Below are 17,882 nucleotides of genomic sequence, written 5' to 3'. Positions count from 1 at the left end.
CGTCTGAGGTAATGGGAGGCGTGATATTTAAAGTAAATAAGTTATTAGTTGTGTAAGATAGATAGGGCTGTATATGAAATTCTGAAAGATGAGACAAGGTAGATGAACTCTGGGTTTAGTCCTGATTTGGACCTGGTCCAACTGGGGCGGACTTTTTTTTTCTTTTTTTCTCACAATTAAAAAAAAAGATTTGCTACCGAATTGAAAATAGGTCAGGCACCCCAGTGTTAAGACCCAGTTTAGTCTCAGTCTAGCTTGTGTCTTGGTTAAGATTTGTTTGAGGCCTGACTTTAGACCTTGTTTAATCTGGTAATTTTGATATTTTACACACCAAACATTGAATTAATAATAAATCATGGAAATAATTATTTCCATGATTTATATTGGAGCACCTGATCTGTAGAAATTGTATTAGTAAAAAAGAGTAGGAGACTCCTCTTCTATGGTGCATACGGCTTGGGTTTAGATAGATAAGAGATGGAAAGTAGATATATGAAAGATACAGGTCAGGAAGTGAAGAGAAAAGGAAGTTTCAAGAGAGAAATTCACTAAGACCCCATCCTCTGTTCCCTGTGGCGGTCTTCATATACAGTGGATCCCCTGAATATTTAGCTTGTTTTACTATCCTCTTCAGTGGCTCTGTTCTATTGTCCAACAATCCTGAGGGTAAAAGTTAAGTTAGTCCCAAAAAGGTCTCTTCTCGCACCGTCCGAAATGCCCAGGGTCAATTGACCATTTTAGGCAGGACAGGCTGAATCCGACTGTTGCGGAGAGGTCCCAGGTCTAAACCAGGGCAGGCAGCAGCAGGGAGGCCCCCCTTGGAGCTTGTCTTATTTCTGTTTCTGTAAGTAAAGTGTGGCAGCCACGCTCGGCCACTAGGGGGCAGAGTTAGACATGGAGTCCACGGAGTTGACGCTGGAAGACTGCACGCGGCTGTTGGAGATGGACACCTCTGGGTGCTGTGGGAGCAGAAAGATTTATTAAGGTTGTAGTATTCAAATGATAGTAGGTTTGTTGGAAATGTATCTTTCAAATGCGCTTCATCGAGACTAGTGTAGCTGACACACACTTGATTACTTCAACCTTATGGTCAATAACTAGATGTAGTTTTAAAAATGTCTGAGATGTCCCCCCCTGGTTTTAGGCGAACAATCTGAAACAGCTTGTTTGATTGAAAGCGTGCACACATTATACTGTACCATGCTTGATATTATTCTATTGTTCCAAAATACAATATAACATTCATCCTCCTAATTGTGGCTGTGAAGTATGAGTTTGTTGCTATTGTCTGCAATCTTTGGCAATGTATCAGACAATAATATTGTCTCAAGGTCCTTTAATGTTTCCGGATCTATTGTGTTGTCTTGACAACATTATCAGATTGTTATTGATAAAATGAAATATGTTTAGTCTGAATGAGTACGTAAGGAGGCACATGAAGTGATGAGAGAAGCCATTTGGGGCGACATACTGGAGCGACAGTGTCTCAGTGGTTTGAGGATTCATCCATGGATCCAAATGGACTTACCACCACCGAGTGTGGAGTGAAATGTGATGTTGGATGAGTGTGGGAACATGGCGCCACCAGGTATGGCAGGTATTGTTGCTGCTCTGTTCGTATATGCAATAATGACAAGCAATATGAATAATAACACTAGCCAAGCCTACCTTCACCTTGCAACTTGGACCCTAATGAAAAGTAGGGATTCAGCCCTTAAAAGAGCTAACAAAACACGGTTAAACACCGATCGCTTGATTTTTAAAAGTTTGAGGAACAGAGTGATGACGCTGCTCCGGAAGGCCAGGGCTGACTTTCACTTAGAAATAATAAAAGCTGCAAAAGGAAACATTAAACTGCTATGGAAAAGCATTGACAAACTTACAAACAAAGAATGAAACTACAACATTAAATATAAATGGCACTATTATTACGACAGCCTTGACATAAGTAACCATTTTAATGAAAATGTCATCCAGTCTGTACAAATCCTTAATAAGAACTTCCCTCAAAATCAGGGCAAAGAATCTGTATTTAATCAAAATGGACTAGGTTTAGAACTAACAAATGAAACAAGAGTAAACAAAATCCTCTCCACATTATCAAGCTCACAGTCTAGGGATATCCACGGATTGGACACTCTCTTCCTAAAAACCTACAAAGATACTCTTATTCCGCCAATAACAAAACTGATAAATCAATCAATAACTGAAAACACCTTCCCTAGCACAATAAAAACAGCCATTATTATTCCAATTCATAAAGCAGGAAACAAATCAACTACATCAGTACAATTATCATTTTCCCCCGCTATATCAAAAATATTAGAAAAAGTGGTCGTAAAGCAACTCACACAACGTCTGGAGGATGAAGGCCTTTTACATCCCATGCAGTTTGGGCTTTTTGCCTTCTCACAGAAACGATCAAACAAAATTTGGAGTAGTAGGAGCAATTTTCTTAGACATCCGCAAGGCATTTGATACCGCCAGTCCGTATCAGTGACACCACATCCAGTATGACTGCCACTGATATTGGACTGCCACAAGGCTCTAAAATCGGCCCTCTTCTGTTCTCCCTCTATATAAATGACCTGCCATCTGTATGTGAGGATGTTAATATCCAGATGTATGCAGATGATACAGTCATGAAAAGGATGCTGACCAGGTAGCCATTAAACTCACGGCAGCAATGAAGAAGGTTGCAAGATGGCTTCATGACTCAAGTCTCATGTTAAACATTAAGAAAACAGCAACAATGTACTTTGTAAACAAATATAAAACATCATCCTTTCCAAGCATAACTGTAAACAGGTAAACAATACAAAATGTCAGTGAATATCGCTACCTGGGTGTCATTTTAGACCCAACTCTTAGCTTTAAAAAACATATCAAACAAATGTGCCAGAGTCTCGGGTACAACATAAAAACATTCAAATGTATTAGAAACTTGCTAACAATGAACCTATTTTAACGAAATGATTATGTCTCGGTTTTATTATTGTATAACATGCTGGTCCCAGGCAAACAAAACCACTATGAGGCCGTTGGAAAAAAATCCTTGACCAAAAACCACAACAACATCACTGTTTAGTCCTTCGAAAATACAGACGGATAAATTTGGACAATAATCAAAGATTTGCTTTAATACGATTGGCCCATAGAATCCTAAATAACACTGCACCAACACCACTTAAACATTTTATCCAGTACACATCAGCTGTGACAACTAGAACCACAGGAGCCTCTGCCAGGGGGCAGTGTAGCATACCCAAACGTAAAACTGCTTTTGCACAATCAGCCTTCTCGTAAGCAATAAAGGAATGGAACGAGCTCACAGCAGACTATTTTCAGTTCACAGTAGAACTTAAAAAGTGCCTTTGGAGCACTCAAAGCTGCTCACACTGAGGTGGACACTATGTTTGAACCACAGGACAACTTATGTGTATATATTCATGTACAAGAACATTTTACTGTGAAGTTTGAAATGTATTATAAAATTTGTGTTAGTGCTTATAAATGTGAATGTGAGGCAGTAAATGAGAGGTGTGGCTGTATTATACAGGTGTGATGCTGTGTATGTGTGCAGGCTATATATATAATTTTTTTACCTGTACTTACAATGTTGCTGTATATTTTGTGTGTAACCAGGGACTGCAGATGGAAACTAGCTATTTATCTAAAATCTGGTGCAGAACATATCTGTCTGTGAGCTTAATGTCTCTGTGCACTGTCCCTTCAATAAAGACTAAACTAAATGGTTGGCAGTTTGAATCTGACCGATACTGTTGTTGTGATATTGGGCAAGACACTTCACCCACCTTGTCCATGTATGAATGTGATGTGGGACTGAGTGGGTGATTGGGAGTGGTCAGTAAAGACCGATGGCACACTTTGACAGCCATATTTCCATCAGCCCCAGCACTGCTGTGACTACAGTATGATCTTACTAGGACTTAGAGTGGAGCGTGAATGTATAACGCAATGTAAAGCATTAACTCACTACAGTCTACACATTTGAAAAAGAAACTGGCAGACCAGGTAATTTCCTGCAGTTTCACACGGACTGTGTTTGCACCATTGCTTTATTGACCACAACAAAATATTTTATAAAATTTTGATCAGATCTTTACGCACCAGATTACAATGTCTATATTCTTTTTGACTCTACATCTACTCACATGCCTCCTGAAGATCCGGTCCAGTAGGCTGCGTTTGGGGGGCTCTGGCGGCTGGTTCCAGTCCAGATCCGGGGGTCGTGTGCCTTGAGGTCCAAAAACATTCAAATCTCGAAAACACTCTGTCTCTATCATCTAAAAATAAAGAAAAATATGGTGAAATAAGTGCGCACGTGTTATTGCCTGCTTCTAACTGGGAACTGTCACGCACACTTACCTCATTCTGCCATGGGATGGAAACGCTGCCCGTAGCAAATTTGGAGTAGAAGTCGTTGTCAGTTTGGTCCAAATTGACTCCCTTGACTGTGGAGAACTGTTCAATGTCTAATACATCTTTACAGTAGACGGCCCGCGGCTGTTGAGACACGAGTTGGAAAGAAAAACATTGAGCATGGCACAGAATTGCATAACATGAACATTATGTAATACAGTTGAATATGGTGATAAGACTAATACGTGCAATAGTTCACTTTTCCATTGGCGACAATCTGGGAGTTATTAGAGCAGTGTTTAAAAGTAATGTGTTATCTTTGAACTTATTGTCTGAGCGCTATGAATAGACACACGAAATGTCAAGTCCATGAAACTTACCCAAAGCCACCCTGCGCAACATTTCATCCAATAAATAAAATGAAATACAAGCACTCATTTGATTCCTGGTGTGTTTTTTCTTGTAAAACTCTTTGTCTCTCCTGAAACCGGACTCAGGACGCTGTTGGGAGCGGGAAATCATCAGCTTGTCGCCATGGAGATGTTGCTGCTGTACTTTGACTACAGCCTAACATTAGGTATAGGCCTATGTTCTAACACTTTATTTTGATGAACCACAGCAAAAATAGTGATCGTCTGCATTGTGTGCAGCGCTTTGTAACAGTGAACGTTCGGCAAAGACACTGTAGCAATGTATTTTAGATGTTTCATTCCTACATTATTTTAAGTGGAGATGTGAGGCCTGGCAATAGCAGTTTAATTTATTTTGGAGAATGACCTCTTAATTCCCGCCTTAACTGAGCCTCATTTGAAAGCTAAGACCTACAAAACTAATTCTAACGGATGTTGATGTAGTCACTTTTTTGACATTTCTTTTCATTGCTTTTTTGTCACTTTGTTGCCACTTTTTCATCACATTTTTGTCACATCTGTCGCTCTTTTGAGGCGTTTTTGTCACTTTTTTTGTGGCGTTTTTGTTGCTTTTTTGTCATATTATTGTCACTTTTTCATCACATTTTTGTCACATCTGTCGCTCTTTTGAGGCGTTTTTGTCACTTTTTTTGTTGCTATTATGTCGCTAGTTATTTCAAGAAGCTTTTAGATTTGGGTAAAGCCGAACTGGAGAAAATGTACTCAGTTCAGGTGGGGTTTTAGAGGTTAAGTGAATTTTGGCTTTACGTGGCGTTCGTTCCTAAGCAACATCTTGTAGGAAAAAGGAATTGTATGTTCCGCTCAAGTGTGTAACGTGTGATTAATTTAGATTAATATTTTAATCGCATGAAACCTTATGTAATCAATTAATTGGACTTAATCGAAAAAAAGTCCCGGCCCTAAATGTAACACATTATAACTTGTAAGGAATACTGTATGTAACAAAAACATAAATGCAGCCATAATACCAGTAACACTGTAATCTACTCACATCAGGCACAAATGGCGGCTCCACGATGCCTGCCTCGAGCCTCTTGAAGTTGATGTTTTTGAAGAATAAGTGCGCCTTCACGCTTGCTGCTCTGTCTGACTGGCAGCCAAGTCTCTGCTTCGGGTCTTTGGTCAGCAGCTGGTCCCGCACAAGAGAAGATATTGTATTAAATACGCCACTGAATAAATACAGATTCTTTGAGATACCTTAAGAGCATAGTTTTTGAGCCGTGTAAACAGGAATCTACTTACAACTTTAAGTAGTACATAAATAGTATATTGTTCTCCCTTTTAAATATTTTTTATATTACAAATGGTCATAGATCTGTCATATACTCACCATTCGACAGATGGCCTTGGTGTCCTCTGTAAACTTGTCATTGTACTCCTCCTCTTCTTCTTGGACCCTTCTCTCCACCTCCTCACGCTTCACCCTCTCCTTTCGAGCACGGAAAGGAGACCGTCCCGCTGTCATTTCGTAAACGAGGCAGCCCAGTCCCCACCAGTCTGGACTCATGCCGTACTTTTCATTGTTTATAACCTCCGGAGCTAGAAAAAAACAAAAGGGTTTAATGGCTTCAATGTTGGTAAAATCAATAAATGATGCTCTTACCCATGTAGCCGACTGTCCCCACTCTCCCTCTGATTAAGTCTCCTTCAGGCACTTTGATGGCCAGTCCCAGGTCAGAAACACGAATGTGTCCTAAAAGGAAAAAATGCAATGTCATAAATATGGTGAGTATTATGAGTGAATGTACGTGAATAGAGTCATGGCGTTTCACTCACCATTGTCGTCTAAAAGGATGTTTTCTGGTTTTAAATCTCTGCAAAACGAAACATGTTAAAGGATAAACAAACGATAATTGTCTAACAGAGGTAAAATGAGGAAAAATCTACAAAATGTAAATACAGGAAGCAGACTCAGGAAGAAGATGTCCAGTTATCTTTTATGTACATAAAAATGTTTTGCAGATCCATCTTCAGATCATTTAACTTTTTTCTTACTGACAGTACTTTAAAAAAACAACAAACACCATTGTTGTATATCGTAATTGAATTTCAAATTTAATAAAATACCCCAAAAATAATAAACACAACAAAATGTGTGTCTTGGCCAACATAACAAAAGATCCAAAACTGTGGCCAAACTGTAATGCTGCCAAAACAGTCATCTGAAAGCCAGAAATTCAAATAATGTGCTGAGAAATAGACAGCATTTGTAATAGACGACACCATAAAATGAAAGTTTAAACACAACGCATATCACTGTTTGGTGCGTTACCTGTAGACGATGGACTCCCTGTGCAGGTGCTCCAATCCGCAGCAGATCTGAGCAGCATAAAACTGAACCCGGTCCTTCTCAAAACCCGGCGTTCCCATGTTATAAATGTGAAACTTCAAGTCTCCTCCGTTCATGATGGTCAGCACCAAGCACAGGGCGTCTTTGGTCTCATACGCATAGGCTAAACTTACCTACAGCAAAAAAAAACGCAGGTGTAAGTCCATACGGAATACACTAATCTACACTAACATTGTGAGAGAATACTGATGATTTCTATATCACAGGGATTGTGTCGTTAAAACCACAAAATATTTGGGAAAAACGGAGGAGCTACGATTCACAATATTATTTTACTTACAACAAATCTACTGTTGACCTTCTCTAAAATTTGCTTCTCATTCAGTGCCATGGACTCCCCTTTCCTCTTCTTGATCCTCTTTTTCTCCAGTTTCTTGCAGGCGTACATCTTCCCTGTGGCTCTGACCTGACATGCACACACCTGCGATAGGGACAACATGTACAGCATTACATAACGTCATTATAGAGTATACAGCATAATACAATAGGGCCTAAACCATCCATTAACATTATGAACCCACCTCTCCAAATCCGCCTTTCCCGAGCACCCTGTATTGTCTGAACGTGTCTTTTGTGATCGGTTGCCTGACAGAAGACAGAGACAGTGAAATCCATTAATAAGCATTCATATAGTATCGATTCAGGGGGAGATATCATCTGGGGAACTCAATACCAGCCTGCTGCGTTTCCTGTTCAAAGGGTGGATGCTGCGCTGAAAGCCTCCTCTTTACTCTAACTGCCTCTCATAGACTCTGACAGAATGGATTCAAGTCTATAGTGATCAGAGGCACCATATTTCCTGACAACGCAACATACTTTTCCTGTTCGCAAACAGTTATCGCAATCCATTATGCATTGCTCATAGTGTATTATGTTAATCTATGCTGCTGTACTGTGTTCCTCCAGCTTTTTAAATCTTTGTAGGTCCTCGCATCTGGTTTGAAAAACTTCCTCATGTTGTTTCGTAGAGGAGATTGTGTTGCCTATTTTATCGCCTTTTTGCAAATTGCCAATTGCCACATTTCAAATTGTCCTTTTGATTCAATTGCGAAGGCGCCAAGATTACCACCCACACAGCTGGGTCACTGAAAGGTCAACTACGCAGAAGTATGAAATTTAAAAGTTGCATAGTGCATTGTAGTCTGGGGCGGCAGCAATTAGCGCTCGTACCTCACAGCAGGATGTGTCCCAGGTTCGATTCCCATCTGGACGGGGCTTTTCTGTGTGGAGTTTGCATGTTCTCCCCGTGTCTGCGTACCGTATATTCCAGACTATAAATTGCACTTTTTTTCCATAGTTTGGCTGGGGGTGCGACTTATACTCAGGTGCGACTTATACATCAAAATATACAATTTCACATGTTTGCTATTTTCACACTGACAGTCGCTAGAGGGCGATCTAGGCTTGTGGGCCAGTATCTGCTACTCCTGTACCACTGAAGAAGAAAGAAAGTTTGGAGTGAGTGAGAAACTTGTGAGGGACTGGCAAAAAAAGCGGTTACTCTTACTGCAGTGAAGAAAACAAAAAAAGGTAATCGCAAGCTAAAATGTAGATGGCCACAGCTAGGAACGAGTTTGCAAATGAGAGCTTGAACAACGTGCTGCCGGGAGAGGCTTGTTAACGGTGCAGCTACGCCTCCAGGCCCAGGTAGTGACAATGGTGCGACTTATAATCTGGAGCGACTTATAGTCCGGAAAATACGGTGGGTTTCCTCCGGGTTCTCTGGTTTCTCCTACTACTAAAAACATGTACATTGGGGTGCATGAGTGTATGTAAGAGAGCGATGGGTGGTTTTGACCGAGGAACCGCAGATTGGCAGCTGCGCTTCTGTCAGTCTACCCCAGGGCAGCTGAGGCTACTAAGGTAACTTACCACAACCGAGTATGGAGTGAATGTAAATTGTCCCATGTAAAGCGCTTTGTGACCATGTCTGTGAAAGGCGCAATACAAATAAAGTCCTTAATACCCACATTTCAATAAACTTATTATATACGTACAATGCATTTTACAGTGCATCAAATCCAGAGACAGCATCCAGATATTCATATTGAAACAACTTTTAAAGACTATTCTGGATGTTCAATGTACGTACAAATGAGCTCAATAGCCTTTACTCACTTCCCATGTAATTTGAGAATTGCTGGTGTTTTGTATCACTGGGCAATAATATTTCCACTCACCTTTCCAGGATCTTCCACTGCAGAAAGCGATCAAAGTACATGCTGTTCTGGTAGTCGGCGAAAGGAGCACCACTTAGGTAGCCGTGGACGGCCCTGAACCAACAGAGCACAGTGAGACACAGGACGCTTGTGCGGTTCACGCTGTACAGTTCTGAATAAGTGATTTAGCGAGGCGTGAATTATGTGCTTATTTATCAAATCTTCAGGAAGTGTCAGCAATAGGCCAAGGATGTCATTAATGAATCCAGGTCAGTGTCGCTGTCAACTCTCGAGGGGTTCGGAACAATTTTGAGATGCAGACCAAAACAGAACCAAAGAAATAAACATCTGAAGGTGTTGAGCAAGGTGTTTTCTGTAACAGTGTTGCTCCCTGATACTTGTAAAAAAAAACTCATCCTTTGAAGTTGTTGTGTGTTGCAAAAGTTAGGGATAAGTCTGAACCACAAAAAACAATTCAAAGTTTCTCACTCCTTCACTCATTGTTAGTAAACAAAAACAAAAATCAGGAACTCACTTGCGGCAGTTGCAGAAGATCTCCTTACATGGGCTGTTCAGGAGGTTCTCCCTGCACTGGTCCGCGAAGCCCTCTGCGATGTCGACATGTTGAGGTGACTGTAAACACACAAAGGTGGCAGACATTAAAACATGACATTACTTTTTATTACACCGGGTAAACATAAGACAGTATTTGAGGCATTGGGTGGTATGAGCCTGATCATAGGAAGACCACTTTTGGAGATGTCTCAAAGAAAGTGAGGAGTGTGATGTACTAACTGAATAAGAATGAGATTTCATCAGGACTATTCCAAAATCAAAGCATGCATACATTTTAGCACCCAAAAGCAAGCAAAATATACAGTAGTTTTAACAATGTGGACGTTTCTGTGTGGAATTTGCATGTTCTCCCTGTGTCTGGGAGGGTTTCCTCCGGCCAGGTGCTCTTGTTCACCCACCTACTCACAATACAGTATGCACAGTATGCTTAATGAAATGCTGCGGTCAACTTTCCCAGCAAGGAAAAACATATGTATTTATTATGTCATTTTATTTAAATGGGACAGTGTATGTCAATGACATGGACATGTGTGATAAACACATGTCCATGTCATTTACATGAATGTAAACCTGCAGGATTCAAGGCTAATTTCCAACTGTAATCACAATAAAATACAAAATACCCTAAAGTAGAGGTAAGAAAGTTTGCTTGTTGGAGGTCACGATTTTCTTCATCATCAAAAGACCAAAGGCCGGACCCTCTAATTGTAGGCTGAAGTGAGGCATCACTGTCTATGAATGCCAGCGTTGTACATACGAAATTTTAAAGGAATTGACCGTTTTTCCACATTTGTAGAGTACTTTAACAGGCATTTGATCTCTGATTTGTTTAACAATATTCCTCAAAATCCTCTTGAGGGCCAGAGGTTCTATGATGGAGGGCCGGTTTTGGCCCTCGGGCCTGACGTTGCCTGCCCCTGCTCTAAAGGAACCTTTGATTGTAGAAAACTAAAACAAACATCTGTGAACAATACCAAAACCAGGAAGAATCACATGTTGTTGAAATGGTTTGACTCTGCTGTTAATTGGAAAGAAAATGTACAAGCAAGTAATAGTACTCCATCACACAAAAACCCTTAAAATAGTTGTGTTCTTTTTGTTGCATGTGAAAGAGAGAAAAAAAAGCTGTCTTTTTCTATAGTATTCTTTATTTACTCTCCTTTAACTTGATATGTTTTACGAGTTTCTTAAGTCTTGCTCTCATACAGTTTTTGGACTGCAACCTGCCTATACGTCACAGCCCTCTGCCTCGTATACTCCCAACTATTTTTGAACATTTCACATTATTTATTAGACTCTTCATCACTGGCCTTGTGAAGGTTTCGGCATTTTTTATTGAGGTATAACTCAACCTAACTGCCTTGCTTACAGGCCTTTTCCACAGGTGTACGCATGAATCACATGTGACTAAACTCCCCGGTACATCCTAATATGAATAAAAGAAACAGAACAGAAGAGGCCTGTGTGTCTAAAAATGATTTCCATGGATACAAAACGTACGTCTTTTGTAAGAAAGGTTTTGATGATCTGGTCCCCTCGACATTTGCGCTTTTCATCTGGCGTCACCTCATAGTCTTCCTGAAACGAAATGAGACAAATGACAAGATAAACATTCGCATATCAGTATACACAGCCTGATTTCTTCCATTTTCAAACAATAAAAGAAGGAGGCACTGGGGATTAAACTGGTCTCCAGGGCCCCAACTCGTTTATAGCTCGGACAAACACTCCCGCACATACCGATTGTTCACGTGCATGATTTATAAGCATGTTTTCGGGTGGCAAAGGACAGGACAGCGCACCACCTTTGTGCTGTTTAGGACTGGGCCCACACTCTCTTATTGCAGCTGATAAAATTGGGGGCTAATTTTACGACAAGAAGAACAAAATAACGCACTCAAGCTTTGACTAAAACTGAAGAAAGCATAAAAAACAAAAAGGCAAAATAGTTAGATAAAATGCTGTTATGAGCATATCTATATCTCGTCAGTCCATCATGGCTGGTGTTTTGGCCGAGGCGAAGACAGCTTTCTCTGTGTAACTTGTGTGATTCACAGTCACTCTCACATTCCCATATGCTGCGCTTGACTCTGCATATCAAAACTGCTGCTGGCACAGACTGCGACACCACACTAGGCACACACTGAGGATAGATACATATAATATTTATGAACTGATACAATTCACGGTTTTGAAATCAATGTAAAAAAAAAAAAAGGTGGTTTACTTAAAAGGGCTATACAGAAGTATTAAAAATGTTACAATTTTTGAATGCATATTTATCCCCCTACATGTTACAGCCATGTCCTAATGTGTAGAATGAGCCCAGACCTGTTCACCACAACTGCCTCTAAAATCCTGCACTATCACTCAAAAACGTGTTACACTGGGTCCAAATTGCCGTCATGCATGAGCTTAATATAGAAGGTGCAGTTACACGTATGACCTGAGGTGGCAGTAGTGAGTATGGCGAACTGGCGAACTTGCATCTAGCCCCTTTAATGTACTGTACTTCTGATCTAATATAACTCCAATACAAATAAAAGTTGCTCAGTCAAATCCTTTGCTATAGAATAGTAATAAAAGTAGAAAGACGACATTTTTAATATGGTAAGTGTAACTGTACGGCAACACCATGGGGACAGACCTAATTCCTGAGTCAGTGGTAACATGGTAATATGATGGTAATATCAAAACATATCAAGGGATAATGCAATTTGCAAACATTTCTTCATTAAGATTGCTGCTTCACTGAAATTAAATGATAATTATGCCACTGATGTTATCCATCTGAATAAGTCACATTTTCAAAAGCATTAAACCTGTCATACTTTAACAAAGTAAAACAATGCTGACTATGTTTCCTGGTAATTTACAATCTTCTGAATTAGGATTGTGATAAACCAGATTACCATTACATAAATTAGATTTGGTCCTGTTTTGATGCAATTATTATGTTATTACACTACCTACCTCGCTACCACCATTTTAACATATAATACTAATAAAAGCAGTAACTAAATATTTGACTTATTTTATATAATATTTACGTTTCTTTTTCATTTTTACGTCTTAAATATAATGTTGAAGGACAGCACATAGTGAAAAGGCCTTTAATTTAAAAGGGGCAAAGCAGTAGCCCCACTGTCCCGGGGCATCTCTGTCTGCCCCGTCGCCCAGCAACCGCTCAGTAAACACTCGGGATTCCTGGAGGTCCGCGAGTGTCAGCGTGTCACAGCCGCGTCACCCGCTTTCCACGACAACACATGCTTTATACGCAGACATACACACACATATACGAACAAGAGCTATATGTCTGTGCATGTGATCCCAGAGACACAAGAAAACCCTCCAACAAAAAGAACAGGCTGCGTTCACAACGGCCTAGAATTTGAGGTCATAGGCCACAAACCAATTAGTTGTACATTTTATGCATGCCATTTTCAGTAAAACAAAAGCAATTGAACGCATTTAAATGAGAAACCAAATGGGGGTGATCGGCGGAGAGAGACATTCGACAAATTGTCAGAGCAGGGCCTCCAACCCACAACATTGTAAACTATATTAGACGTACACAGCAGTAATGTAGGAGTATCTCAAGTGCTCGGATTTTGGTTTGCTTGAGGACAGAGTAGTACTCAACTACATTTACTTCTACTTCTCACTACTTTTTGAAGTAACTGTACTTTTGCAAAATATTTTTTTCATACAGTAATTTTACTTCTACTTGAGTAATATTAGAATTAAGTATCTGTACTTTTACTTGAGTAAGTAAAACTCTTGCCACTGTGAATAAGTGACAAATCTTAATTTGTCCCTTTCTTATGGAACGAACTACAAAGACTTTTACAATTGAACTCTTTAGTGCCTTTTTCACATGTAAAACACTTAGTATTAGATATGTATAAAGAAAATTGTACTTGTTTTAATTCATAATTTGAAAATATTGTAAAAACTATATTGTTGCATTGTTATTGTTGCTATGAAACAGGGCGCTCATGAAAAAGAGAGTCTCGTACTGTCATTGGGCCTTCCCTGAATAAATAAAGATTGAAAAAAGTAATTTGACACGTAAAAAAAGATGCATTTCTTGTTTTGTGTAAGGTTAGGTGTAAGGTGTACTTTATTGTCCCCCGGAAATTTGTCCACTGCTTTTGACCCATCCTTTGGTGCCGCTGGCGCGACCCGTAAAGAGCAGTGGGCAGCGAAATTGTACCGGGAACCTACCTCCTGACTGGGGGATTCACTTATTATATTATTATGAATACTCAAACAGTTATTCAGTACTCACACTACTCAAGTAAAATGTTCTCCAAGTCCCTTTGACTCCAAATAATAACTCTCACTTGAGTAATTATTTCAGCCACTACATTTATACTTGAGTAATATTATTTAAAAGTAGTGTTCCTCTTACTTGAGTGAACATTTTGGCTACTCAACCCACCTCGGCTTGAAACTCAATTGGCCAAAGTGTCAAGTGACAGTAAAAAGTCTCTTAAGTAAATGTGATTCAGTCCTTCCCTTCTCATTAAACAGAGTCATGTACAGCTTGTGGCATGGACCAAAGAAAGCTGCCAAGCCCTGATTAACAGAGCCTTTGTTATCTGAGATTAAAGAGAAATTACACACACAGAGAATGAACTGTCTGACTCTGGGCCTTTCGCAGATGGGAGGGTCAGCCAAAGGGAACAGAAGACGCCCCTGTCGCACTTTTGAATCGAACACACATAAAACAACGGAGCTACTCTCACACACACTGCTCCTGATGTAACAGGACCCAGTGGACCCCAGATCAGACAAATTGAATAAACACAAATGCTATAGATATTCAGCTTTCATATTTGGGAATAAAACATCTTTCAAAACTTAAGCTCTGCATCCGCTTTATAGTAAATTAGCAGAAAGCTGTACATTAAGTTTTTCTTTAGCTAATGACACTGAAAAGACTTCCTATATAACCGAGTATGTCCATTAATTGATGGAAATATGTGAGTTTCATTAAGTACATGATTTTGACGAACCACTACTTCTACCCGAGCACTGGTCTTGGATACTTGCTCTCACCTGCGCTAACCTACTTTCCTGAATATGTGGCTGGCAGATGACATTTTAAGGTAATCTTATATGAACCGTGCACAAGTTCGGTGTAATCCAATCACTGGAAATCCAAGCTCTTCCCTGTCTGAAGTCACCCCCCGGGCCCCAGTTGGGTCACTGTCGACACACAATGTTTTTTTTTATAGGTTGCTCCACGCAGTTTGTCACAGGTACTGCACACAATTAGGCCATGCCATGTGGTGGGACGTCCCGTTTTAGTGTGGGTGCTTAAAGAGGGGGTGGTGGAGAGGGGGGAAGCCGTGTTGGAAAAAAAGCACTGTGGGAAACAATGCTGCCCTTTCTGTCCCGTCACATGGCCACAAAGTTATTCTAGGCATAGATGAAATTTAAAGGTGTCATGTGGGTGGTATTCGTTTAGACGCGAGGTTCTCAAGATGTGGTGCCGCTGTGGCATCACTGGAGGCACGCAGAGTACGCCTACAATTAATCATAACGACACTGAAACTGCTGTTTGAAAGGACCGTAATTATTTAGGCAGGAGAATATCCCGTCTCCATGGAAACTGATCATCAATTACACTGATGCTATTTCCAAATCGCACATCTCATCAAACTCGAAATGCTAGTATTTTTTCCAAATGATGTAGATGAGCATTATGACGAGGAAAGTTCTGTTCATCATTTTTTGGAGCACAAGGTTATCATGAAAATTATGAATCTTTAAACTTCAGTGTTCATAGAGCGAGTTTAAAAGGCTTTTCGAATGGGTTCAGTCGTAGTTCAGATCTGCTATAGTCCAGGCTTGGATTTGGATTTAGTCCTTTTTCAATTCTGGACATTTTCCCGGATTAGTTTAGAACGGGTTTCAACCCAGTACAAAACTGGCTTCGACCTGGCAAGTTTTGTTATTACTATCTTGTATAAGCTTCGGTGACCTGCCTTTGTTACACCTGGATAATAATCTAGTATCTTTAGTATATTTACTCTTACTTGAGCAAACAAAAAAGTTACTTCCACTGTGAGTACATTTTAAAGCTACAAAATCTTCAAGTTGACCTAAAATATATTTAGTTTGTGGTTCATTCTCCTTTTTCTTCAGAAATACAGTATATATATGTTAATACATTTTAATGGTATTATCTTTGGAAATATTAGGATTTTCACATTATCACATTATTATTAGAAGTTTTATTTCTCATAATTTATGTCACAACTGAAACATAAATCAGAAATTTACACTCAAACAGTTACTCAATACACATAGTACTCAAGTAACATTTTCTCCAAGCACTTTTTTACTTATACTTGAGTATTCATTTACTTAAGTCAATATTTTGGCTCCTTTACCCACCTCTGCTGGTTTATAGGTGGTCAGTTTGGTTAAATTTAGTTCAGTTTTTCTGCACTTTAGATTAAACGTTTTTTCTTTTCGACAACGGTAATTGTACGGCAATCATTTCATTTTCTTGAGGTAGATAAAAACTTTGAGGATAGTCTAGACGGGGGAGAAAGGGGTTTGGTGAGAGGAAGAGGAGGCAGAGGGGGCTAGTTGAATAATCACTACTCAGTTTAATTGTCTGCTCTGTGCTGCGTGACCCATGGCTGTAATCAGAATGAGTGCACTGAAAAGGGTGCACACTTCGTAGGGCATGTCTTGTTTGTGCATACCCAGAAGCAGAAACAGTGTGAAGGGATTATGAGGTGAAATGTCTTGCTCAAAGGGCACGTCGACAGTGAAAGGTGAAGGTTAAAGCCTGCCTGGGATAAATATGGAAATCAAAATATAATGTTCAGAGGGAGTTAGAGGAGTTAACTTTGGAGACTGCCATGTTTAGACCAGACCGTTTAATCATTTTCTTGTAAATGATTGTCACTATGGGCTTTTAGTGTGGTATTTGTAAGGCTGGCACATAGAAACACTCATTAAACAGCTCACATTCATTCACTATAGTCCGTTAAGAGGCACCAGTTCAACAACACATTTTTACAACAACCATTTTCAAAAACACCTTGTCATACCGTATTGATTGATGCTGTCAGATATTTTTTATAAGTGAAATCTTTATTATCTGAGCATTACCATTGCATCCAGAAGCTGAATACATCGTTGCAGTTTGGGTCTGGTCTCACAGAAAAGGCGGAAGAGGAGTCGTCCAATGGGCTGTTTGTCACAGATGCCGGCATAGTCCCTTTCTGCAAAATGTAAAGCACTGTTTAAAACACACACTGGCTCACTCTTGTGTGTTGTCAAGACGCTCAGACTCACCAATGGTGCTGCACAAGTCCACGCACTGACTTATGTGTGGGAAACGGAGAATCTCCTTCCATTTTTTACTGCGGCCTTTCCTCTTTCCTCCTCCACCTGCAAAACGGGAAGCAATGTGTCAGTTATCACCAGTTTATCACCTACAATCTACAACCACAGAGAAGCGATCATTTGTTTCTTCACGGGGTTAACTTTATTTTAATATAAAAACAAGAATGTGAGAAAAATGTGTTTTGAGTTAATAGCCTTCCATGTAAATCTATAAGGAAGGGAAAGTATGATTATACTAAAACATTTTACTGTGTGGGTTGGAGTATTTATTTTTTTTCAGTTCATGGTTTACAACTTTACATGTTACACCAGCAGTGAAATAAAAGCGCGTTTATCATCAGATTGAGTGAAATTATAGTCCCGGGACGTATATGAAACCCGTGAATCATGTCTGGCTTTGTGCGTGAACCTCGCTTCGCTGATGTCCGCGCTCTGGCCTCCTCTGAAAGTCGACCAGTGTGTGATTGTGTGTGTGTGTCGTTGTGTGTCACACAAACAGAAAGTCTTTTCTGTCCCGCTTAGTTCCCATCAGAACCAGGGACTCTGCCAGACTGGATTCCTCCTCCCTGAATAATCCAGCATTAGTTTCATTGTGGAGTCCAGCAAAAT

The 17,882-nt window shown here is 40.0% G+C and overlaps 1 protein-coding gene across 1 annotated transcript in view; it reads right to left on the bottom strand.

The window, feature by feature from the left end:
• Window positions 1-373: 373 nt before the first annotated feature.
• Window positions 374-17,882, bottom strand: part of grk5l (G protein-coupled receptor kinase 5 like) — a 37,168-nt gene continuing 19,659 nt past the window's right edge. Inside the window, exons 2-16 of the mRNA XM_079562384.1 lie at window positions 17,223-17,318; window positions 17,037-17,149; window positions 11,400-11,477; window positions 9,859-9,956; window positions 9,345-9,437; window positions 7,686-7,749; window positions 7,445-7,585; window positions 7,087-7,277; window positions 6,591-6,628; window positions 6,418-6,507; window positions 6,145-6,353; window positions 5,806-5,943; window positions 4,390-4,527; window positions 4,176-4,307; window positions 374-959 (exon numbers count right to left, since the gene is read on the bottom strand). Coding sequence (XP_079418510.1) covers window positions 876-959; window positions 4,176-4,307; window positions 4,390-4,527; window positions 5,806-5,943; window positions 6,145-6,353; window positions 6,418-6,507; window positions 6,591-6,628; window positions 7,087-7,277; window positions 7,445-7,585; window positions 7,686-7,749; window positions 9,345-9,437; window positions 9,859-9,956; window positions 11,400-11,477; window positions 17,037-17,149; window positions 17,223-17,318 — 1,703 coding nt within the window. The 3' untranslated portion in view covers window positions 374-875. The remainder of the gene's footprint in view (window positions 960-4,175; window positions 4,308-4,389; window positions 4,528-5,805; window positions 5,944-6,144; window positions 6,354-6,417; window positions 6,508-6,590; window positions 6,629-7,086; window positions 7,278-7,444; window positions 7,586-7,685; window positions 7,750-9,344; window positions 9,438-9,858; window positions 9,957-11,399; window positions 11,478-17,036; window positions 17,150-17,222; window positions 17,319-17,882) is intronic.

Source organism: Gobius niger, assembly GCF_951799975.1.
Source record: "Gobius niger genome assembly, chromosome: 1".
Lineage (NCBI taxonomy): Eukaryota > Metazoa > Chordata > Actinopteri > Gobiiformes > Gobiidae > Gobius > Gobius niger.
This window is presented reverse-complemented; position numbering and strand designations above follow the sequence as displayed.